General features: G+C 49.1%; 1 protein-coding gene across 1 annotated transcript; it reads left to right on the forward strand.

The window, feature by feature from the left end:
- Positions 1-4,334: 4,334 nt before the first annotated feature.
- TMEM184A (transmembrane protein 184A) lies at positions 4,335-16,234 on the forward strand. The gene is made up of 9 exons (XM_032794084.2): positions 4,335-4,523; positions 6,803-7,060; positions 8,539-8,704; positions 10,476-10,566; positions 10,660-10,735; positions 11,749-11,840; positions 12,809-12,978; positions 13,144-13,341; positions 14,937-16,234. Exons 2-9 carry the CDS (start codon positions 6,803-6,805, stop codon positions 15,185-15,187), a joined length of 1,302 nt encoding a protein of 433 aa, XP_032649975.1. The 5' UTR covers positions 4,335-4,523; the 3' UTR covers positions 15,188-16,234.
- The last annotated feature ends 4,427 nt before the right edge of the window (positions 16,235-20,661 follow it).

Here is a 20,661-nt window from a genome sequence, read left to right on the forward strand (position 1 = left end):
AGATGCATATGGGTTAGAAGCAGAGCTGGGAACGGAACCCACAAACACTGGTTCACAATCCCATGTTCAGGATACTAGACCACACTTCAAGCAGCCCTTCCTAGGTAGGATTAAGAGAAAACTTCAATTACTGGGGTAGAACTATCTGTATTTTGGATTTGTTTGGGATGAGTTAGTTGTGATTGAACACTGGGGTATGCAATATTATCATCTTCTGCTTTCCATAAAGTGGTGGTCTTATACTGAATCAAAAATTTCTTCAGTGTGACACAGCTTGACATGTTTAAGCTCTGGCCTCCATTAGATGTGGGCTTTAATATGGTCTGTCAAGGGTATGAGTTGCTTAGTTGCTGTATCAATTCTCCTCTTCCCAAACTCTCCTGCTGGTCCGTGTTCTGTTTTGGAAGCAAATGGGTCTTTAGCTGCTTGGAAATGACCAGTTACCCAGCACAGCTGGTATCTAATTACATTCCTGAGCTGGGAATTCTAACTCAGCACTATGTGGAGGTTTTTGTTTTTAATGAGTGTTGTTATAAACTGTTAATTAAGTCCTACAACAGCAGTAATCTCAGCAGGATTGACGGCTATGTAATCATAGCTCTTCCTGATTGTTGCTCCTACTCCTTTTCAGCCTGGGCTAGGAAAGCTAATAAAACCTATTGATAACAACGTTTTCCATCAGCTGGCTAAGATCAAAGCCAGAGACCTGCTGATGTGCCAGGGTGCAGCTGCTAAGAACAGGCGACTTGGCCCAACCATTTCCCTTTCCCCTCTCCCCCAAGCCATTTGACTGGGCCTCTGGCTGTGTGGTGCAAGCTGTGGGGTAAGGAGGAATCATATCCTAACTGTTTAACCAGGGCAGCCAGAGGAGTTCTGTTCCACACAGTTTATAGAGGAGGGATTGGGGGAGAACAGGGAAAGGGCTAAGAAGTGGTGTACGTTTTGTGAGGTGGTAGAGAAATGTTTTCTGTTAAAGCGGGGGAGCAGAAATCTACAATAGGCTCCAGTGAGGGCTGAATACAAGGGAGAGTTGGCCTAATGCCTCAGGGACATGTGCTACTATCTCCACATAGCTCAGCTTATGCTCCACAGTCTATGGCACTGGGGCATCAGCACTAAATATCATGTTGCCATTTCAGCCTGTTGTTGGATGAAACTTCTGATGCAGGGGCCTCCTGTAGCTTCCATTTGGCTCCATGGCCTGGTCCAGCCTTCAGTTTAGGAAAGAAAAGTTGGAAGTGAGCGAATGGAGGAATGGACTTGACACAGTAGATAGGGGCTGGCCTGTGGTGATGGAGTTGGGACTAGAGGCCTGTCTGCTTTGGAGATTTGCCCTGATTCAAGCAATGGAGAGTGAGGCACCAAGGGGGTTGCTTCAGGCAGGCCCCCAGGGCAGATGGAAAGCTGCCACTCACACTGGGTGTTTCAGTCCTGAGGCACAGTCTGCTAATTGTGTCAAATCAATTGTGAGGTGTGTGCAGATGGTTGGTAGGATGAGACCAAACACATTTTACTTATAACCCAACCATCCTTGAGGGGCTGAAAAGGCCACTGCATTTATATAGGCCTTAATTATTTTACTGATGCTGGAGGCTGGAGCAAGTGCTGTATCCTCTGAAAGTGTGATTCTGCTCTAAGGATCTGTTAAAATGGAATGGGGTGTGTGTGTCCCATTATTGTCACACGTCAATGATTCCAAATCTTTTCTCCTCATCTTACAAGTGAAAAGTGCCTCCTTCCCTTCCCTTCCCTTCCCCCAATCCCTTCACTGCCAGCCCAATGAACCCAGGATCTGACAGTCTTTCCCAGATCACTTTGACATATGGCAGGCTAGGTTCTTTCCTTCTCACCCATCCTTGCCCGTGATGCTGATGATACAGATCCAATTCTGCTCCATTACTCCTCTGCAGCCATGCTTCACTTGTGCACCTGTAACAAAGACTAATTGGGGCAGCAGAGGTTGCAAAGGTGTGAACGCAGGATGTGATCTGCATAATGTTTGTTAAAGGAGGCGATTCATGAGCAGGAAATAACCCAGCTGGACTACCTGGGCCTTGGATGAGTTTGTGGTACTGGCTGTTAGAAAAATATCTCCTTCCTCTTGTAAAGTGATCAGATTTGATTGAGATACAAGAAGTATGGAGCCTCTCCATGCCATTTTGAGAGTTGTTTTTCAGAGTAGAAACGCATCTGGAGTTTAGCTCTGATTGAAGTTTGTCAATCTCCTTTTTTTGTCCACATATTAATTGCTCTCATACCTACAGCTTTGCCTCCCAAATGTTCTTGGGTATCTGGAGGATTGGGAGGGCATGTTGTGTTGTCTAGAGGCCTGGCAGCAACATTTTCCTCTGCTATTTTCCTAAGAGTCTCTTGTTGTGTTTTGTCTCTTCTTCAGGCCGCTCATGGTGCTATTCCTTCCGTGCTTGCTGGGGAGATGCATCTCGATTGATTGTGTTATCAAAGTGAGTCATCTTGGCTTTTAATAAGAAGTTTCAGAAGTTTTCCTCGCTTTCCGTGATGGAAGGTGCACCCATGTGCTCCGTGTTGTGGCGGTCTCCAGATTGAGCAGTAGAACTCTCTTCATTTGTATGGCCCTACGTGGGTGCCCAGTCATCTGTTAGAAAGGATTCTATTATCCTGAAAGGTCTCTGGGCCTGAGCCAAAGACAATGGGAAGACGCCCACTGACTTCAGTTGGCTCTGGATCAATAAAGGGCAGAATAAAAGAAGCTGAGTGTTTGGAGAGGAGGCAAGAAGATGGAGGCCCAGAGTCTCAAAAGTATTTAGGCTCCTACCTTCCATTGATCTCAGTGGAAGGTAGGAGCCTAAATACCTTAAGGATCTGGGCCAAAGTGCCTAGGATCAGTTGGCAGTAAAGGTTTAGTTATGGAGAGTGGAGGTTTTTCCCCCTCCTCTGAGCGTGCGACTCAGTGACCAAAGTAAAAACGCAACAGAGCAGCCCGGAGACTCTCTAACATGCGCAGTTTTCAAATAGGTGGAAATCCACCAGCATAATTGGGGGAGCTGGTGCTCTCTGTGCCTCAAGACTGCTTTCAGCATCTGTACATGTCTGGCAAAGCTCTCAGCACCGTGCTTGGTGGAGCTGAGGCTGTCCATATAGATTCCCAGCAGGCATTGGGTTATGAAATGGCTCTCCATCCCGGATGGCCTTCCCGCCTCAGAGGTGTGTTCACGTAAAGGAGTGGGGGCTGTTCCTGAGCTGCTTAGGGGAGAGAATCTGTGCAGACTGCCATTCTTGCTCTGTTTGTACAGCACTTAGCACCCCGGGGTCCTGGCCCTTGAATGGGGCTCCTGGGTTCTACAATACAGTCCATAAATCATTATGCAGGGCCGGCGCTTCCATTTAGGCAGCCTAGGCAATCACCTAGGGTGCCAGGATTATTGGTGGGCGGCATTTTGCCGGAGGGAGTGGCAGGCGGCTCCGGTGGAGTTGCGGCAGTCGTGCCTGCGGAGGGTCTGCTGGTCTGCGGCTCCGGTGGAGCTGCCACAGTTGTGCCTGCGGACAGTCGGCTGCTTGCGCGGCTCTGGTGGACCTCCCGCAGCACAACTGCGGCAGCTCCACCGGAGCCGCGGGACCAGCGCATGGGGCGGCGAAATTGCCGTGCGCCTAGGGCACTAAAACCCCTACTGCCGGTCCTGTCATTACGACTTTGTCCTTCCCCTGACACAACCTTAATGGGCAAGTCTTCTGGGTCTACAGTGCATCTCCTCCTTTGACTCATTGCAGATAGAAGAAACAGGACTAGATAGGAACATGGCTCTCTTGCTTCCCTGTGTCATTACAACCTGCCAGATATACCAGTGCCTCGTAGATTAGGCATTAAGGCTTTCCCTCCCTGTGGTGGAATATTGTCTGCTTTTGGATCACGTCATAAAACTGCTTCTCCCCTTGCCAGAGGAAGCAGGAGGGGTTGGACCCGGCCTGGCCGCCACCAGCTGTCCAAGCGCTAACACACAGCTACTGTACCAGGCTGTTCCAGGGCTGATTGCAAAGCAAATAAGGAAGGGCATAGCTGTTAAAAACCAAACACAATCTTTACTCCGTCCTCCCCGTTTCCATGAAGCCCGTGCTATCTGTGCCGTCCTGTTAATGTTTAAATGGCAGGGTCTCTGGTGTATCAGTTTGTCCAAAGAACAGCTCCCTGCTCTCCCTTTAATCCTACTTCCTGGACCCTGGGGGCTGTGAAATGAGCTGTGAATCCAACAATGTATTTGTTACACAGAGAAAGCTGGCAGTCAGGTGACTGCCTGGTAACTCGATCTTCTCCTTCACTCCACCTGTGTCTTTCTCTTCTCTCCCTTTCCCAGGTACAGATGTTCTGGGCGTGAACTCTGAGCTCTTGCCAACGTGAATGGCAACACCGCCTGCAGTTGGGACCTCTCGATTTACATGTGAATTCTTCTCACCCAGCCCTTCCCCTATCAATGGGGAGAAGAGATATTTTTAGTCACTGGTGCATGTGGCTGTTGGCTTGACACCATCTGAATTTCCTCTCCTGCAAGGTAGGAATTGTGCAGGGAGTGGGAAAGGAGGCTGCGTGGAGAATTCTTGCTTTTATCATTATTTAAATAGTTATTAATAGCGGAGATCAACCTCTAACACGGAATCTTCCTCCCACTAGCCTGTGGGAGTTTGGGCAAACAAAACTTCTGGGGTAGCCTCAGGGAGATGCAGTTAGTTAATGGGGGAAAATGGAGAAATCTATTAATTTACCGGAGAAACTTATTAAAGACTTTTTAAAAAGCTATGTGGTGTTAAACTATTTGGATTCCTGGAATACAGGGTGCTACACAAGCAGTTTAGCTGAAGAAATGAAAGACCAAAGATGGCAGCTGGGGTGTCTGGAGACCTTTGGGTCTGAGGCCCCACTATAAATAGAAGTGTATTGTGAGATGTGGTGCCCAGAACATGCTAACCATTGTTTACTCTGGAAATACGTTGTTCTTTGCCTTTGAGATCTGGCTTGAGAGGGGGAACCCTACCAGACACTGCACTGACTCTGTGGTGGTGACTGGTGGTGGTGGTGGTTTCCTGAAGGGCTGACAGACCCCCCCCAACTGGACTGCAGGTCTTTAGTCTTGAGAGGTTTCTGCTATGCTTCAGGGTTGGCAAAATAGAATTTTTAAATACATCCCAAAGTGCTTGGCAAGCTGCGAGATGCAGCACACTGAAATGCAGCTGCCTCTGGATTGGAGGACATTGGCCGGTGCATAGTACACTGACCATGCAGCTAGGTAGAACAGCTATTTTAAGTGTTAAAAATGCGACATGGATTCCAGTTTGATCTTGGATACATAGACACAGTGGGAATTGCAGCCAAGGGCAGAATCAAGGTGCCCTTTGTGTCTTAGAACTGTAGTGGAATGAGGCCACTTAACTTTCCAGGAGGTTTTTCTATGCATAACCTGGCTCTAAGGCTGCTGTCTTGAAACCATCTGAGATGGGCAGAGATTGAACAGAGAGCTCATGTCAGCTCCCTGATCTTCAGTGCCCTCTGAATCTTGCGGGAAATGGTTGGTAGTTTGCCAGAGATTCCTGTTCTCATATCCTACCATGAAATGATTGCAGCTTTTATTCTTGCTTGGCTTGTGGCTCTGGGAGCTGTGGGCAGCGCTAGTCCTCTGGTTTCTAGGGTAGCACCAGTGTTCGCTGCTGGCGTTAGATCACTAAGGAGAACGGAAGCCAAAATTTTAGGCAGCCACAAGTCTGTGCATTTTCAAGGCAATGGTGATATGTGCACAGCATGTCAGCAGGAATTTCTGCCTGGGCAATTGGTGCCTTTATGATTTATTGGAAAAGTTCTACCTCTGTCTCTGAGTGGGAAAGGGTTTGAGGTTCTATTGATTGAGACAAGTCATTACTCCCGCCCTTAAATCACTGATCCTGACTGGCAAGGGAAATGGATCATAGGGAACCCTGAGCAGCAGGTCAGAGACTAATTCCCACGGGCGCAGGTGCAAGGAGACCTTTTTCCTTTCCTAAAGTGTGACACGCCCCTGCCGGGGAAGAGTAGGAGGAAAGGCAAGGAAGCGTGTGCATGAAGCAGGGATGGACAAACAGGGAACGAAGCTGACTCTTGTGTACAGGAGATTCCATTCTTGAAGGTGGTTCTACTGAGCTCACGGGGTTTTGTGGGCATCCTTCCAGTAGGAGTGAAGAAGCAGATGATGTAGTGATTGGTTGGTTTTTAAGAGACTCTCGAGTGACCCTCCATGTTGGATAAGAACCCAAAAGCCACTGCTTCTCTGGGCCTGTGCAATGGGCCTGGCAGTCTGATGGGAATCAGTTTTCTTGTAAGAGCCCCACAATGCCCATGAGAGTCTGGCTGGAAGTATCCAGGGAACTGCCTTGTGGGCAATATTTACCCCTTCCTGTGGGCAGAGCCTAGGAAAGAGGCTCCCAGAGCTTCCTGTGCATTTCAGTAAATCTCTGCTTCAAGAGGAAGCCTACTGGGAAAAGGTTCTCATGTTAGCCTAACCTGTCTGCCCATCGCGGCTTCTACAGCTAACGCCTGAGACCTTGTCAGGGATCAAAACATCTATTCATGTTGAGCATTTCCCTTCATGCTTCCCCTGCTGTTTTCCTCTCTCCTCTCCTTGTGCTTCCCTGCCCCTTGCTCCCCCGGCCCCTCAGTGCTCTGTTCATGCTGACTCCTGGTATTCCTCCTCCTCCTCCTGCTGCTCACTGCTCTATCTTTGCTCATTGCCTCCTCTCTGTATGCTGCTTTGTTCTCTAACCGCCTTCTTGGCTGTATTTACCTTTGCTCTCTCCTCTCTGCCAGATGAGCAATACCACGCACACCAATGTGTCCTCTTCCACCGAAGGTGGTATAGGCGTGACCAGCATGACTGGCAGCACGCTGCAGACCAAGATCTTCCCTCTGACAGACTCCAGCCATCTCTCCCCTGAAGATGACTCCTCGCTGAGGGCCCTCCAGAACTACTCCCAAGATGGCCAGCAAATATTCCTGACCACTTCGGCAGCGCAGGTGATCTCTGGAATATTTGTGTGGTCGGCATTGATTCTCACCATCCACCAGGTAAGGGCAGGGCTCTGCAGGGAGAGGGGTTTTCCCCTGGATCTGTGTGCATGCTGTCATCTGGGTGCATGCACACATGGGGGGGAGCTAGGGAAGGGGAGCTGCTGAGTATTGCTCAGGGCCTCAACTGGATCTCAGGATTCTTGAATGCTTCCACGCCTAAGCTAGTTACAGACTATTTCCTTGTCTCTAACTGCTTCCCTTGCTTCCAGCCAAGCATCTCCATCTCCTGGCTGTGGCCTCCCACCTATTATAGTGTCTATGGCAGGTGCCTTTGCCAATTTCAGACCAGCACATTACAGGAAGGGATGAGTCCAGCCTTTTCAAACCTGATGCTAACAGCTTGATAGAGCAGACTTTGTCCTTCAGCTCCCCGGAGTGGCTGCCTGCACGCCCTTCCTCGCTGTGTTTATCTGAAGTGCTTACACCGTTCCTAGAGCGTCAGCAGTTCTGAGGTTAAGGGAGTGTCCTCCATTCTCGGGAGTCTGAATTTCCTAATGTTCTCATTCCCTGCTTAACAACACGTGAAACCTGCTGGCTGAGGCCGGGTCTCCTCTGTGGGTTTAACTGAAATATTTGTCCGCAGAGCCCAGTTCTCGGTATGCAGGTGTAAATCTGGAATAACTCCACTGAAACCAGTAGAATTATGCCAGATTTACACTGGTGTGGCTGAAAGCAGAATGTATTAGCCTAGCGTTAGTATTCGAATGGCAGTTAATTCCTGGGCCAGGTGGTGCTGTGGGGTAGACACACTGACTCTTCATCCTGCAGATCCAAGTTTAAAATTGGTTGGGGTCACAAATGAAAGGAGTTATTTGATCTCAGCCCACTTGTTTTGTGGTGTGGAATTCCCTGCCCCCTCCCATGTAACAGCAAAGTTCTTTGTACTCACTCTTGGTAATTGTTGCTTAGGAGTCCCAAGCTGAACGAGTAGGAGATGTGCTCCAACCCTAATCTTCTATATTGTGTGTGACAGGTTGGGCCTAACATGCATTGGCAAAGCTGTAGAGGACCTGAGATGAGAATAGCAGGGTGCTTGGTGGTAGGACTGAGGTGTGGGCAGTACTTTGTGTAGAGATTTTGTGCCTCTAGCGAATGGGATTAATCCTCCCACACTTGCACTTGCTCCCTGCAGGAATGCTAGTCTCTGATTTCCTCGGCAGGATGTCTTGGCAGCATGTGTTTATGTGCTTCCTGCAGGCTGCAAGGACCATGTGGTGGCGGGTGGAGTCTGGCAGGGTATCTGGATGGATTCTGATTCAGGTGTCAAGAGATCTTGCTCCTTGAAACAGATCTACAGACAGAAGTGGGCAGGAGGGAGATGAAGACTGGAAAACCGCCTAGGGATGCTCCTTTCTGCCCCCGCAAAGCGGCTGACTGCTGGCCTATTGCCAGATCTGCTTCTAGGCTTCTCTTCGGGAGGTATCTCTTATGGTTTTAATGTCGCTGCATTGCCTGGAGACTCTCCTTTTCCCCAGATCTACATGCACTTGAGGAACTACACCGTTCCTAACGAGCAGCGCTACATCATCCGCATCCTCTTCATCGTGCCTATCTATGCCTTCGACTCCTGGCTCAGCCTCCTCCTCATTGGAAGTCACCAATATTACGTGTACTTCAACTCTGTGCGTGACTGCTATGAAGGTGAGCAAGGCGGGGAGGCGTCTGTGGTAGAGGTGGGGAGCAGAATGGTGCAGGAGGAACGTGTGGTGGAGGGCACAAGGATTTTCTTTGTCTCCCTTCCAGTGAAAGCTAGGCAAGATACCAAGTCATGCTGATGTGGCATCTCCCCTCCACCCAACCCACAAATCAGATCACAGTGTTTCAGGGTCCAAGAGGGAACCCAGGGAGAGTTTTCAGGCTGCAGATTGCCTGATAGTAACTCTTGGGTTTGTTGTTGTAGAGACCAATGGAAACAATCAACACCCACTCCTCTCCCTGTTTCCAAAACTGACGCTGAATGGAGATAGGCCCCTAAGCTGCAGTGTTGCACTGGAGAAGGCTCTTGAGAGTGGGGGTGGGAAAATGAATGTTCCTGATAACCCCTGGTAAAATTCTATCACCAAACTGAAGGGGAAGGTTGAGATGACTACTTGCCTCTGGAGTCCCACCCGGGGCAGCAAGCAGTACCTTGCCAGAGATGGCTAAGAGCAAAATGCAATAAAACGGTCATAGCCCTCATTATCTCTGTGGCTCAAATACTTCTGAAGAACAGAATTTTTGTCTCTGGATTGCACCAGGTTTAATCAAACAGCAAATATTTCCAGTCCTTTTTCAAGGGTGGATACTGCCAGCTGCCCCCCTTCATGTCAAATCTCAGAGGTCAGACTCCCTGCAGTGCAATCAATACGCTCAGAATATGTCAAGAGCAAAGTCTGTGTTTCCAGCAGTTTAATAGATGTTTGCCTGGGGGTGGGGGGATATTGCCTCCCTCTTCAGTGCTCAGTTTCAACAGGACTATACTGTACAGTCCCTCCTAGGCTAGCTGACTGGCCTGAGTAGATGAGCTGCTAGGGTCTTTCTCATCTGCAACGTCTGAGATACCCAGTCATGCTGCATGTGCTTGTTGGCTGCCTGGCTCTGCCAGGGAAGGGGGTTTGAGGTTTTTAAGTTGCCTGTCTTAACCCACTCCCAGTTAAATATGTTATGTTAAATGGTACTGCTGCACTTACGGGCTTTGGAGATTTTGTGTATGATCATTTAAATACGATGGCACCTGGTGTGTATGAACAGGCACTGTCTTTTAGCATTTGCATGAATCTAAATAAAATAAAATCCCAGGCAGAAAGAGCCCAATGGAAGTCCAGCCAGGGAGAAAAAAAGGCCTACAAACAGGGACCGATCACAGCTTGCAGAGGCATAGTTTGTCTGCAGGCTCAGGAACACAACGCTGTCTATCCACATTGTATTGGGAAGGAATTTTTTTTTTTTTTAATCCAACCATTTGTGGCAGAAATGCAATATTTTGAAAATGAAGGTTTGAGTCATTCAGAAATGGATGGACCTGGCCAAGAAGTAGGTGACACTGGGTTGTTTTGAGCCCTAACCCCACTGGAGTTCAAGTTGGTGGTCGGTTGGTTGACACCATTGCATTTTATACTGTTTGGAGTAAGAGTCTGAAGGTGAATAGGGGAAAAATAACGAATTAGGTTTGCTAATGAAACTTACTTCAACTAGATGATCAAGCTGCCAAGGAAATGAGCTGATTACAGGTCAGACCAGTTCAGGAAGCTCTCCCACTGCGATTGTTACATCATCAGAACAAACTCTCCCTGACTCTTCCCCAGAAGGCAGGACATGGTTAACTATCAGAAAGCAAGTAATAATACTTATGTGTAGCGTCTACATAGCCCTTCCATGGGTACCTCCCTGCCTCATCAATCCACTGTTCACGTCCCCATCTTTGTCTTGTCAGCATTTGTAATCTACAGCTTCCTGAGCCTCTGCTTTGAGTACCTTGGAGGGGAGAGCACCATCATGTCTGAGATCCGGGGGAAGCCCATTGCGTAAGTCAGAGTCTCTATCACGTTCTCTGGCCCCCTTCACTGGCTTTCTTTCTAGAACCGACATCACCAATTCTCATTGTGTTCTGATTCTAGGTCCAGTTGCCTTTATGGGACCTGCTGCCTGCAGGGAATGTCCTATTCCATTGGGTTCCTCAGATTCTGCAAGCAGGTTGGTCTCTGGCTTCGACAGTTTAGCTCATAGATTAAGGCTAAATGAGAGCCCTGCTTCACCAAATTGGAGGAGTCTTTCTGGGCAGGCTGTTCTTCCCTGCTGCCTTTTGGAGGCGTTCATGCTTCCCTCCTGCTCCGGAGTTCTTGATATTTTCCTCCAAAGTGAGGCAGTGTGTCCAGTCCAGTAGGCACCTAGCCAGCCGCAATCAGCTGTGCTTGGTGTCATGTGCTCTGCCTCTTGACTCATTGCTGAGTCAGGGTCCCCTCCCACTGGGGTGCCTAGATCCTGTTTTTAATCCTCCCAATCTCCTTTAGCCATTGGTACTGATTACCCAAGGCGCCTGCCACCAGGCAAGTTCTGGCACGTATCTGTACGGGTGCTGTCCTGGGCTGGAGGGAGGGTAGCTTCAGTTACATATCATAAATGGGTTTGCTGCTATTCATGACAATCCCATGGGGCTACAGCCCTGCTTCCTTACTGCGCTGCTCATGAATGAGCCCAGAGGGAAGCTTCTTAAGAACAGTTAACCTCTGGGCGGGGGACCCTGTGCAAAATCTGGCACGTACAACACAGACAGACTTGCCAAAGCTGCAGAGCACGTGGAGGGTGGGGAAGGGTTGATGAGGGGCAGGCTGTAGCTGACAGGACTGGATTTCTTGGCACAGGAAGGCCACAGAGAGACCTGGCAGGTGGGGGGAGGATTAGTTGGGTTGGAGCACTTCGCTGGGATGCCAGGGAAGGGATCCTGCCAGTAAAGTGCACTGTGGCTGCAGACATGCCACTTGGCCAAGGCTGGTCTATTTCACTCCGTATCGCTGGCCACCCTTGCTAGTGGTGTAAGTGCTTGCTCCATAGAGAGGAATCTCTCTTTCTTTCTTTCCCCCCGAATGCCAGAGCTCCTTGCTCTCCATCCTGGGGAGGCCTGTGAGTGCCTCCGGTGAGAGGGTGGCGGGATCTCTCTCGAACACAGAGCTGGAAATAGCATGGAGTCTTTTCCTCTCTTGCTGCAGGCGACGCTGCAGTTCTGCATTGTGAAGCCCCTCATGGCGATCGTCACCATTGTCCTGCAGGCATTCGGGAAATACCATGACGGCGACTTCAAGTGAGACTGCGAGGACTGTGGTACAGCCCATTTCCCCTGGGCTGAGATGGCTGCATCAGTCCTCTCCTCTTAGAACAGTCAGCGGCATTTCTCCTCCCCCTCCCAAATCCCCAGGGCACTCTTCCTCAATGGGAGCTGCTCTGAGAGTGGTGGGGACAAGAAAACCAGATATGGGGCTTCCTTGGGGCTGCTGGATCAGCACCATACTCTATTGGGGACCCAGCTCTTCCTAGCACAGCGAATGCTCAAGGGGGTTGCAGTCTATGGTAATCTTAATTTAGCAACAAGGCCCAGACAAGCCTTGGAATGGGGAGGGATGGTCTGTTGCCCTTTCCTGTGCAAGAACTTGAAATGGTATGATTGAGAGCTCTAAGCCCTGTGTTTGTAACCATGGCCATGGGTGGGCGGGTGTGGGGTGCACTGGGGTGAGGAGGGCTTTGCATGCCTTCCACAGATCCGCAATGTGGGGCAGGCCTCAGAATCAAGGGAAGACTTTTATGCTGTTAATCCAGATACACAGACTTGGGCCTCTCCCCTCCTTTAACTCCAGGGTTAGACTGTGGCTGGTTTCCACCCACTGTATTTGTGCACTTTAATTTTTGGACCGAGATCTTTCTGGGCCTCTAACCTCCTGTCCTACTACCAAGGAATCCTTAGCCTAGTGAGCCACCATGGTAGCAATTTCCTGAGTTTCTGTATGCTACTTGTCAGCCAGCCAGACGGAGCCCCTTGCAATAGGGCTGCAGGTGCTGTTATCCTACGTGGGGAGGAGGTGTTGCAGCTGGAGAGAATAAGTTCCAGTATGTAACACTCCCTCTTGATCTGGGTCTCTGTAGCTCCATGTAGCCTCTGTGTTGCAGATGAGGAGTGGCTGCAGCCTGTACCATTTAGGTTCCTGGCAACTTGTCACTGTGATCTCTGGTTGGGTGTAGTTCCAGCAGCCCAGCTTAGTAACTCCCTCTCTTCAGCATTCACAGTGGATACCTCTACATCACCATCATCTACAACTTCTCTGTCAGCATGGCCCTCTACGCGCTCTTTCTCTTCTACTTTGCCACCCTGGAGCTCCTGCGCCCCTTTGAGCCAGTTCTCAAGTTCCTCACCATCAAGGCCGTCATCTTCCTCTCCTTCTGGCAAGGTGGGTCCTGGGGTTTAGGGTTTCCGGGAGAATGGCCCTTCTTCTCTCCCAGCACCTGATCCCTCCACCCAACAAGTTGGGAGGCAGCAGAAGGACCTGTGGTAGCCGCACAACCTACTGGACGCCCGAAAACAGAACTGACCCCCTTTCTGCGTCTCTTTACAGGGATGCTGTTGGCCATCCTGGAGAAGTGTGGGGTGATCCCTGAGGTCCAGATCATTGATGGGAAGGAGGTGGGAGCTGGAACAGTAGCTGCTGGCTACCAGAACTTCATAATCTGCATTGAGATGCTATTTGCTGCCATTGCTCTGCGCTATGCCTTTACCTGCCAGGTATACAGAGAGAAGAAGGAAAACTCAACAGGTAACTACCCTCTGAAGCCATCCTTTCTACATTCCAGGGTCGCCAGGCATGTAAGCAATGAGGGGAATCCTGTTCTCAGCTGAACAGTAAAGAGCCTTAAAAGCTACTTGGCTCTCTGCTGTTAAATCCTCCCTTTAGGCTCTCTTCCTCATGGTGCCGGCAGGCAGCTGCCAATGGCTGGGAAGAGCCCTCTCAGGAGGGATTGCTGGAACAGAGGATTCCTGACAACATTAGCTGTAATATTGGCAAAGTGCCCAAAAGGATTCAGAACTGTCAAGTTGTGCATGTAGCTGACCTCTTGAAATGTGTCATGGAGTCCCTCTCCCATTCCCTCCCACTGCTCATTGTCCTGGCTTCTTGCCTTGAAGTGCGCTGCCCACTCTTGTGTTATGAAGACATGGTTGCTGCTCACAACAGAGCCCGATATAGAGTGTGCCCCCCGGGTGCTGCTGTAATCATGCTGACAGTTGTTCTCTGTAATAGCATCCCCTTTATAAGGGATATTTCATCCAAGCTGGTGAGTTATCTCCTGCCAAGCACCAAATTTCACTTCAAATCCCATGACTGGCCTCTGTCTCCAGAGACGGGAATGTTGCAGTTACTACACTGGGTTCCCATGGGAACAGGGAAGCCTTGTGTTATTCCAATAAGGACCGGCATTGCTGATGGAGGACCAGCATGGCCTTAGAGTTCCCATCCAGCCCTTGCTGTTGGAGCAGGGTCTCCATGCCCTGGGGTCCTGTGGTGTAGGTGGCAGTGTTTTCAAGGAGTTGGACTCTTTTTATAATGGGGAGGTATCTAGCTGGTCCTTTGTGTGCTCTGTGGCCTTGGGTCCTTTGCAAACTCCAAAGGCTGAATGCGCAAGAGAATGAAAACGGGAGGAGTTGGGGAAGGGACTAGTTTGGCCTCTTGTTCCTCTCCCCCAGAAACGGCAAACAAAACCCTTCACCTAAATGGTGCCATGGGATGTGCATCCTGCAGGGTTGGCCTCCCTAGGAAACTTAGAGAGAGCTTTACTCTGCTCAGAGCATCCTTTTCTCTCACTGGCTATTGACCTGCCTGTGATCTCTGGGCTCCTGAGAGTCAGAGCAGGTTGGCTTGGTGAGGGCCTCATGCAAGGAGATGGATTTTATTTTTGTTGGAAAAGGGGTTTCACCCTTCGTATCTGGACCGTGCTGTATTTCTGCATGCTGCCCACCTGCTAGCTAGGCTGTACTTGCTCATGGCTTGAAGAAAAGCACTAAGCTTTAATTCTTGGTCCACATTTCTAGTTGTCCATTTAACAATGACACAGAACTTTTCATCAGTGGATGGATTTAGATAGCAATGGATTGAATCCTTTCTGTTGCGCGTTACCCACTTACTCATCTCAAATTCTACAAGAGCATATCAAAATGTAACCACTCAAAAATCAAACGTGTCCAGTATGCTTTGATTGCTGCACATTGGGACTCGCTTCCTGTTGGCCAGAGGTTTTATACATTGCTAGGCTCAAGACCTCTATGTCTGGTCACTCCTGCCCTCCCATCACCCTTGTCTAGCGAGGCACTGCCTTTTAAAAGTGGATCACTCATAACAATTCTCTCTGCTTTCAGCAAACGTGGCCCCAATGCAGAGCATCTCTAGTGGGCTGAAGGAAACAATGAGCCCTCAGGACATTGTCCAGGATGCCATCCACAACTTCTCCCCCACATACCAGCAGTACACCCAGCAGTCCATGCAGGAGGCAGAGACACAAGCTCCTGGGCAGATTGGGCACCCGGCACCCAAAGCTGACGGACAAAATAGAAAAAGAAGCAAAAACATTGAGAAAAGAGTGCTGATGCTCTCAGACGATGAGCTGTAGGTGAGAGCTGAGAGGACAGCGTCACGGGAGATGGTTTAAAAACTCATTGTCTCTGCAACCTGGAGCCAAGAGAGAGCAACAGACCTGGAACAGAGAAGCTAAGACCAGCTGTTGCTTTGGAAGGAAAATGCAAGAACCAGAGAGGGGTGGGATGCTGAACTGTGCTTGACTTCTGCTGTCCTGTCCCTGCTGATGTTGGATATTGGTTCTTCTCTATTCCCATTAGGCCCCTGTACTTTTGTCATTCAGTGGTTCCTGTCCACCAACCTGCCCCACTGCCAGTGTTCTGATGCATGTCTAGCATCTGTATCGGTGCTGTGGGAATGATGTGACAAAAAGCAACCAGGACCCCTGAGAGTTCCTACCAGTGCTGCAAAATGGAGGCTTTAGTCCAGCTCATCCTCTCACCTATGAACAAGGGCAAGGAGGGGAAGAGAACGGCTCTGTGTATCATGACTCTGCTCTAGTGACTCTTGGCCTAAGTAAAAAGATGAAGGGCTCTCAAGCCTCTGGGGAGAAGAGCAGACTGGGAAGTCAGCTGGACATCTCCTCCTGCTCTGACATTTTGAAAGTTACCAAAGTTTATTTTGGTTAAAACTTAGGCGGGGTGGGGGGAATCTCAGGAATTTTGTAGGAAAGGGAGGGCAGGAGAACTAATGAGCTATTTTCTGGTATCTACCTGCCTAAAATTCAATCATCCCCAAGGAAGGGGCTAAAATGAAATTAAAGTGCTGCTACTTGTGCTGCTTCTGAGAGGGGGAATCTCTTTATTTGTGTCTTAAAAGGACTATGATTCACCTTGGAGTGGATCAAAAATTGAAATGGATTCCAATTGGCTGCTTAAATTGCTTTTCAGGGAATTGAACTGTCACGACTGTGACTGGCAGGGTTAGGAATTCACTTACTGGAAACTGTTCTGCTTGAAAACATTGGCTATTAAGAACTCCTCCTTAAATTTAAGAAGCAACTTTATTTTAATACCTAGCACTTGGCTTCATCTAGATGGGAGAGAACCAGGACTATTTAAAAAAAAAACAACAAAAAAAACCCAAGTTCATATGTGGGAAGTGTGTGTGCAAACCCCTGCCCAGATCTGCCCTGCTGGGGTTACACTGATCAGATACCAATCTATTGCTAGGGTCACATGCACCTTTTTGAAAGAGGCCATGTCCTCTACGTGAACAGAGGTGAGAACCTAAAATGACAGAGTGGCTCTGTTCTAGGATAGCTGGTGAGTGAAATATAAATAGGCCCGTCCCCTTTTGATGTTGAACTGCACACTGCCATTTCTGGGAGACAAATGTCCTAATCTGGGATCAGATGGATTAATTCCTATTTGTTGAACACCAGTGGATAGTGCACCTCATTCTGTGAACCTTCCTGTCACCAGACCTGTATTTTTAGATCTTTGAAGAGAACAGTACTAATTTCTATCCATACCCGGTCTCTCCTACCAGAATGCCTGCTGGAAACTCATTTGGGTGTTGGCATCACTTTGTCTTAGTTCATGGGGGGCAGTTTGTGTGTCTTCAAAGGACCTATAGTGCCTCAAAGTTGCTGCCATGTAATAAATGTACAGTTATGCTTATGGTTCTGTTTAGAAGTGGACCCTTTTTTTTTTTTTTTAAATCCATCCATTTTTCCCAGCTCTGAAATCCCTTGAGCCTGAGAAGTGGAAATTGTAATTTAACAATCCCACATTTTACTATTTATAAGGTTGTTTTTCCTAATAAATGGATGTTTCTATTACCACTCCAATGAGCGCTTCATTTGGCAAAGCCTTGTTACCCATCCAGCGGGGAGGGTCTCTGATTTAATCCAGCAGCTCTCTGCCGTCCAACAGCGACACTTGTAAATTCAGAAGCATCACATTGGCCTCTTGACACTGTGGAAACTGGGGCACCAGGAATGCCTGCAGGGACAAAATGTACCATGATGCCCTGGCTCTGGTGAGGAGTCCTCCCATTTCACTGGTTTTCACACCACCTCTTCTAGGCTGGAAGAACACAGTGCTCTCCTTCGCATCCCTTCTACCTCCTTTCTTGTGCTGTGGAGTTTTCAGAGAGGTTACACCTACCTCGAGGCCAGCCTCAAACTGGGCTGCCTAGTGTTTTGCAGCAGTGACAGGACAGTGGTAAGCAGACTTGATCAGAGAAGCTTCCCCGTTTCACTGAAAGCCTGTAACAGCAATACTCTAACAGCAGTGTGTAGCTGAGACAGGCTGGTGGCTCCTTCTGATTCTCTCCAGCACTGCTTCTGCCTGCTCAGCTGGAGAAGTAGCTTCCTGAAGGCTGCCTGGTTGGAGGTATAACTAGAGCCCTATGCAGGACTCATGCATGCAGCAGATCTAGTCTTGGGAGAGGCAGGAGCATTCTGCTGCGTAACTAGGTCTATCTCCGTGACAAGAGAGCAGCTGCCAAGCATGACAAGGTGCCCTGTGCAGATACGGACAAAGCTGTACAGCACAGGCATCAAAGAAGCAACATGAGCAACGAAGTCACTTGAGCTGAACACATTGGTCTTCCCTACCCTGGCTGCCTGGGGAGTAATCATGTCAGAGCTGGGACAGAGGTTGCTTCAACCATTGGGGCGAGGACAGATAGCAAAGGTGACTAAAGCACTTGCCTAATGTGCTAGGATAAAAACTAGCACAAGAATATAAACTTAATGTAACTTACATCCCTGCATGGAGTCTGAACTCCAGGGCATTCATCTCTATTGATGGCAGGTGCAAGTCCCGCCACAGACACTGACAACTGTCTACTGTGGCCAAGTCCTCATTTATTAGATGTGGGCCAGCTCTTGTTCTCAAAGTAGCCACTCTGATGTGCTACCAAAGGCAAAAGTGTGCCATCGGCCTCCAGCAGCCCTGTGTGTAAGACTGAATGCTAGTGGCTGCTGTGCCCTTAAACAGCAGGCATGACCCACTGCTTACAATGCTTGGGGTCTGTCTGGCCTGTGCTGCTCTTTCATTAGGGTGACCTAATTTCAGTGCTGAAATAGTGGTGAATGTGCATGGAGAACAAAGACCTAGGAAATATCTTAGACAGAATGCTGCCTCTGCTCGCAGAGGAGTCTTAGGCTCTTATGCTAATAAACAACCCCTCGCCCAGGGTGGCCAACCTGAGCCTGAGAAGGAGCCAGAATTTACCAATGTACCTTGCCAAAGAGCCACAGTAATATGTCAGCAGCCCCATCAGCTCCCAGCACCTCCTGCCCACTGGCAGCCCCACTGATCAGTGCCTGCCCCTCCATCCCCACACCTCCTGATCAGCTATTTCATGGCATGCAGGAGGCTTGGAGGGGGAGTGGGAGGAGGGGACAGGAAGGGGTGGAGTGGGGGCAAGGCCTCTGGCAGAGCAAGGGGTTGAGCAGTGAGCACTTCCCCCCCACCACACTGGAAAGTTGGTGCCTGTAGTAGCTCCAGCCCGAGTTGGTGCATATGCAAGGAGCTGCATGTGGCTCCAGACCACAGGTTGGCCACCCCTGCCCTAAATGAACCTAGAGCTGAATCACAGGCTTGGCCAATGTGTCAGTTTGTCTTGGGGACTGGAAGAAAGCCAGAGGCAGGTTCCAGGGAGGGCACCTTGTTGCTGACAATGACTCCCAGAACTGCAAGACTTGTTTTCTCCTAGCTTTTGGGGTACCTTTACTGCCTCTTCCAAAAGCAGAGGGGGATGACAGCTCAGTCTGCTGGTGGTTTACCCACCAGGGCTAGGAATCAACCCAATCAGAGCCCTGTGTGGCTATTCTCTACAGCAGACCTCATTAAGAGCTACCCTCTTTTTCAAGTCCTGGCTCCATCTATTGTCTCACCCTCTTTTAGATTATGTCCCTGCCCTGAAGAATGTACAGTTTTGCTCTATTTGTACAGGGCCTAGCACATAGAAGTGCTAGTTGTGGACCAGGAGCCTAGAGTGTTACCACAGTCATAAGAGAATTAAGGAAGTTTTTTAAGCTTAATGTTGGGTGTGGCTTTGTATGATTGGACTACCACAGTGGGGCAGAGAGCTACACTGCACTAAAAGCCAGAGTGGTCCCTACAGAGCAGGGCGGCCACCGTTCATCGCTGTTCTACTGAAGCTTCTGTCCTGCAGGTTGTAGCAGTTTCCCTGTAATTCTCAGGGGAATGGGCTAGTCTACCTTTTGCAGGAGCTGGACTTCAGACCGGTCCTCTAGCAGCAAGTTAGGTCCTCTGAAGTCTAACTCCCTGCATGCTGCAGCCATCCCCTCAGGCTTGCATCCTCCTCCTACACTGAACTGTCACTGAATCTAGTTCCTATCTTTGCAATGTAACAGTTGGGTCAAAAGAAGAGTGGTGTAAGGGGAGGGGGGGCAAAATCTACTTTTACATCAACCACCACAGCCACTCTGGCTTCTCAGTGCTCCTATTGGTCTTACCAAAAACTAAGCCTTGCTCATTCAGGCCACATCACATGTCTCTCAGCCACACCCCTGAAGTACCTTTACCCACTAGCAAGTTTAACCTGCTTAGCCTGGCCTAAAGCCCCTATGCAGTTTTACCCTCCTTGATTCCTCTAATGAAGTCAGAAGGAAACCGAAGCAGTTGAGGCAATCTCCCCTCTTTAATTAATGCCCTGTGTCTATTAAACATATGCCTAAGCCCCATGCAATGAGTGCCTAACCTCCATTCAACTCTCTCCTAAGGCTACCTACAAATAATTAAGGAAGGGATTAGATGTACCACCTCAGTCACCCCATTTTCTGTAACCGCAGTTCCTAAAATGTGGTCTGTGACCCATGGCAGCTAGCGCTTAAGGTCCCAGCTCTGTTTCAAGCTGAGAAACAGACAGGAAAGGGGAAAAGCAAGCACACAATCATATTGAAGTTCAAAACATTCATCAATATTTTCCCCATGTGCATGTGCTGCCATTACATGATCATGAACAGATAGGGAAGGTGGGACATACGCATGTTTGAGGAAAAACCATTCTACGGTGTAAGCTCTCCAGGATAGGAGCTGTCTTGTAGAGTAGCTAACATACTGTCAGTACTTTAACTGGGTCCCTGTTGACCGAGACAGAAGAATATAACCTACTGCAGTGCTAGCACATGCTGGTTCCTGGGGGGTGTCCCATCAAAGTACAAACAATGCCTATTGACTATGGGTGGAGACTGCATGGCTAGAGACCACTGTGAATATGCAAAAGTGCAGCTTAGTGTAGAGGAACACACACACTCCCCCCCCCCACCCGACCCCACCCCGATGAATCATGAAAGTAGAAGCAAGTGGGCCAGGGAAGATACTGAACAAGTAGATGCCACTTCAAAATGATCAAGGCACCAAAAATTGTTGGGAAGGGGAAGCCTGTTATGAAGGGAGTGGAGTTCACACTAGCTCCCTGAAGCACCTAAATCAAGGCTTTGAGATGGGGTGAGGTGACTACCCCTGTGCTAAGCTGCTCTTTTAACAGTTTGCTGCTACACAGCCAAGAAATCCAGCTCTCCTGCAG

This window comes from Chelonoidis abingdonii, chromosome 9 (genome assembly GCF_003597395.2).
Source record: "Chelonoidis abingdonii isolate Lonesome George chromosome 9, CheloAbing_2.0, whole genome shotgun sequence".
Taxonomy (NCBI): domain Eukaryota; kingdom Metazoa; phylum Chordata; order Testudines; family Testudinidae; genus Chelonoidis; species Chelonoidis abingdonii.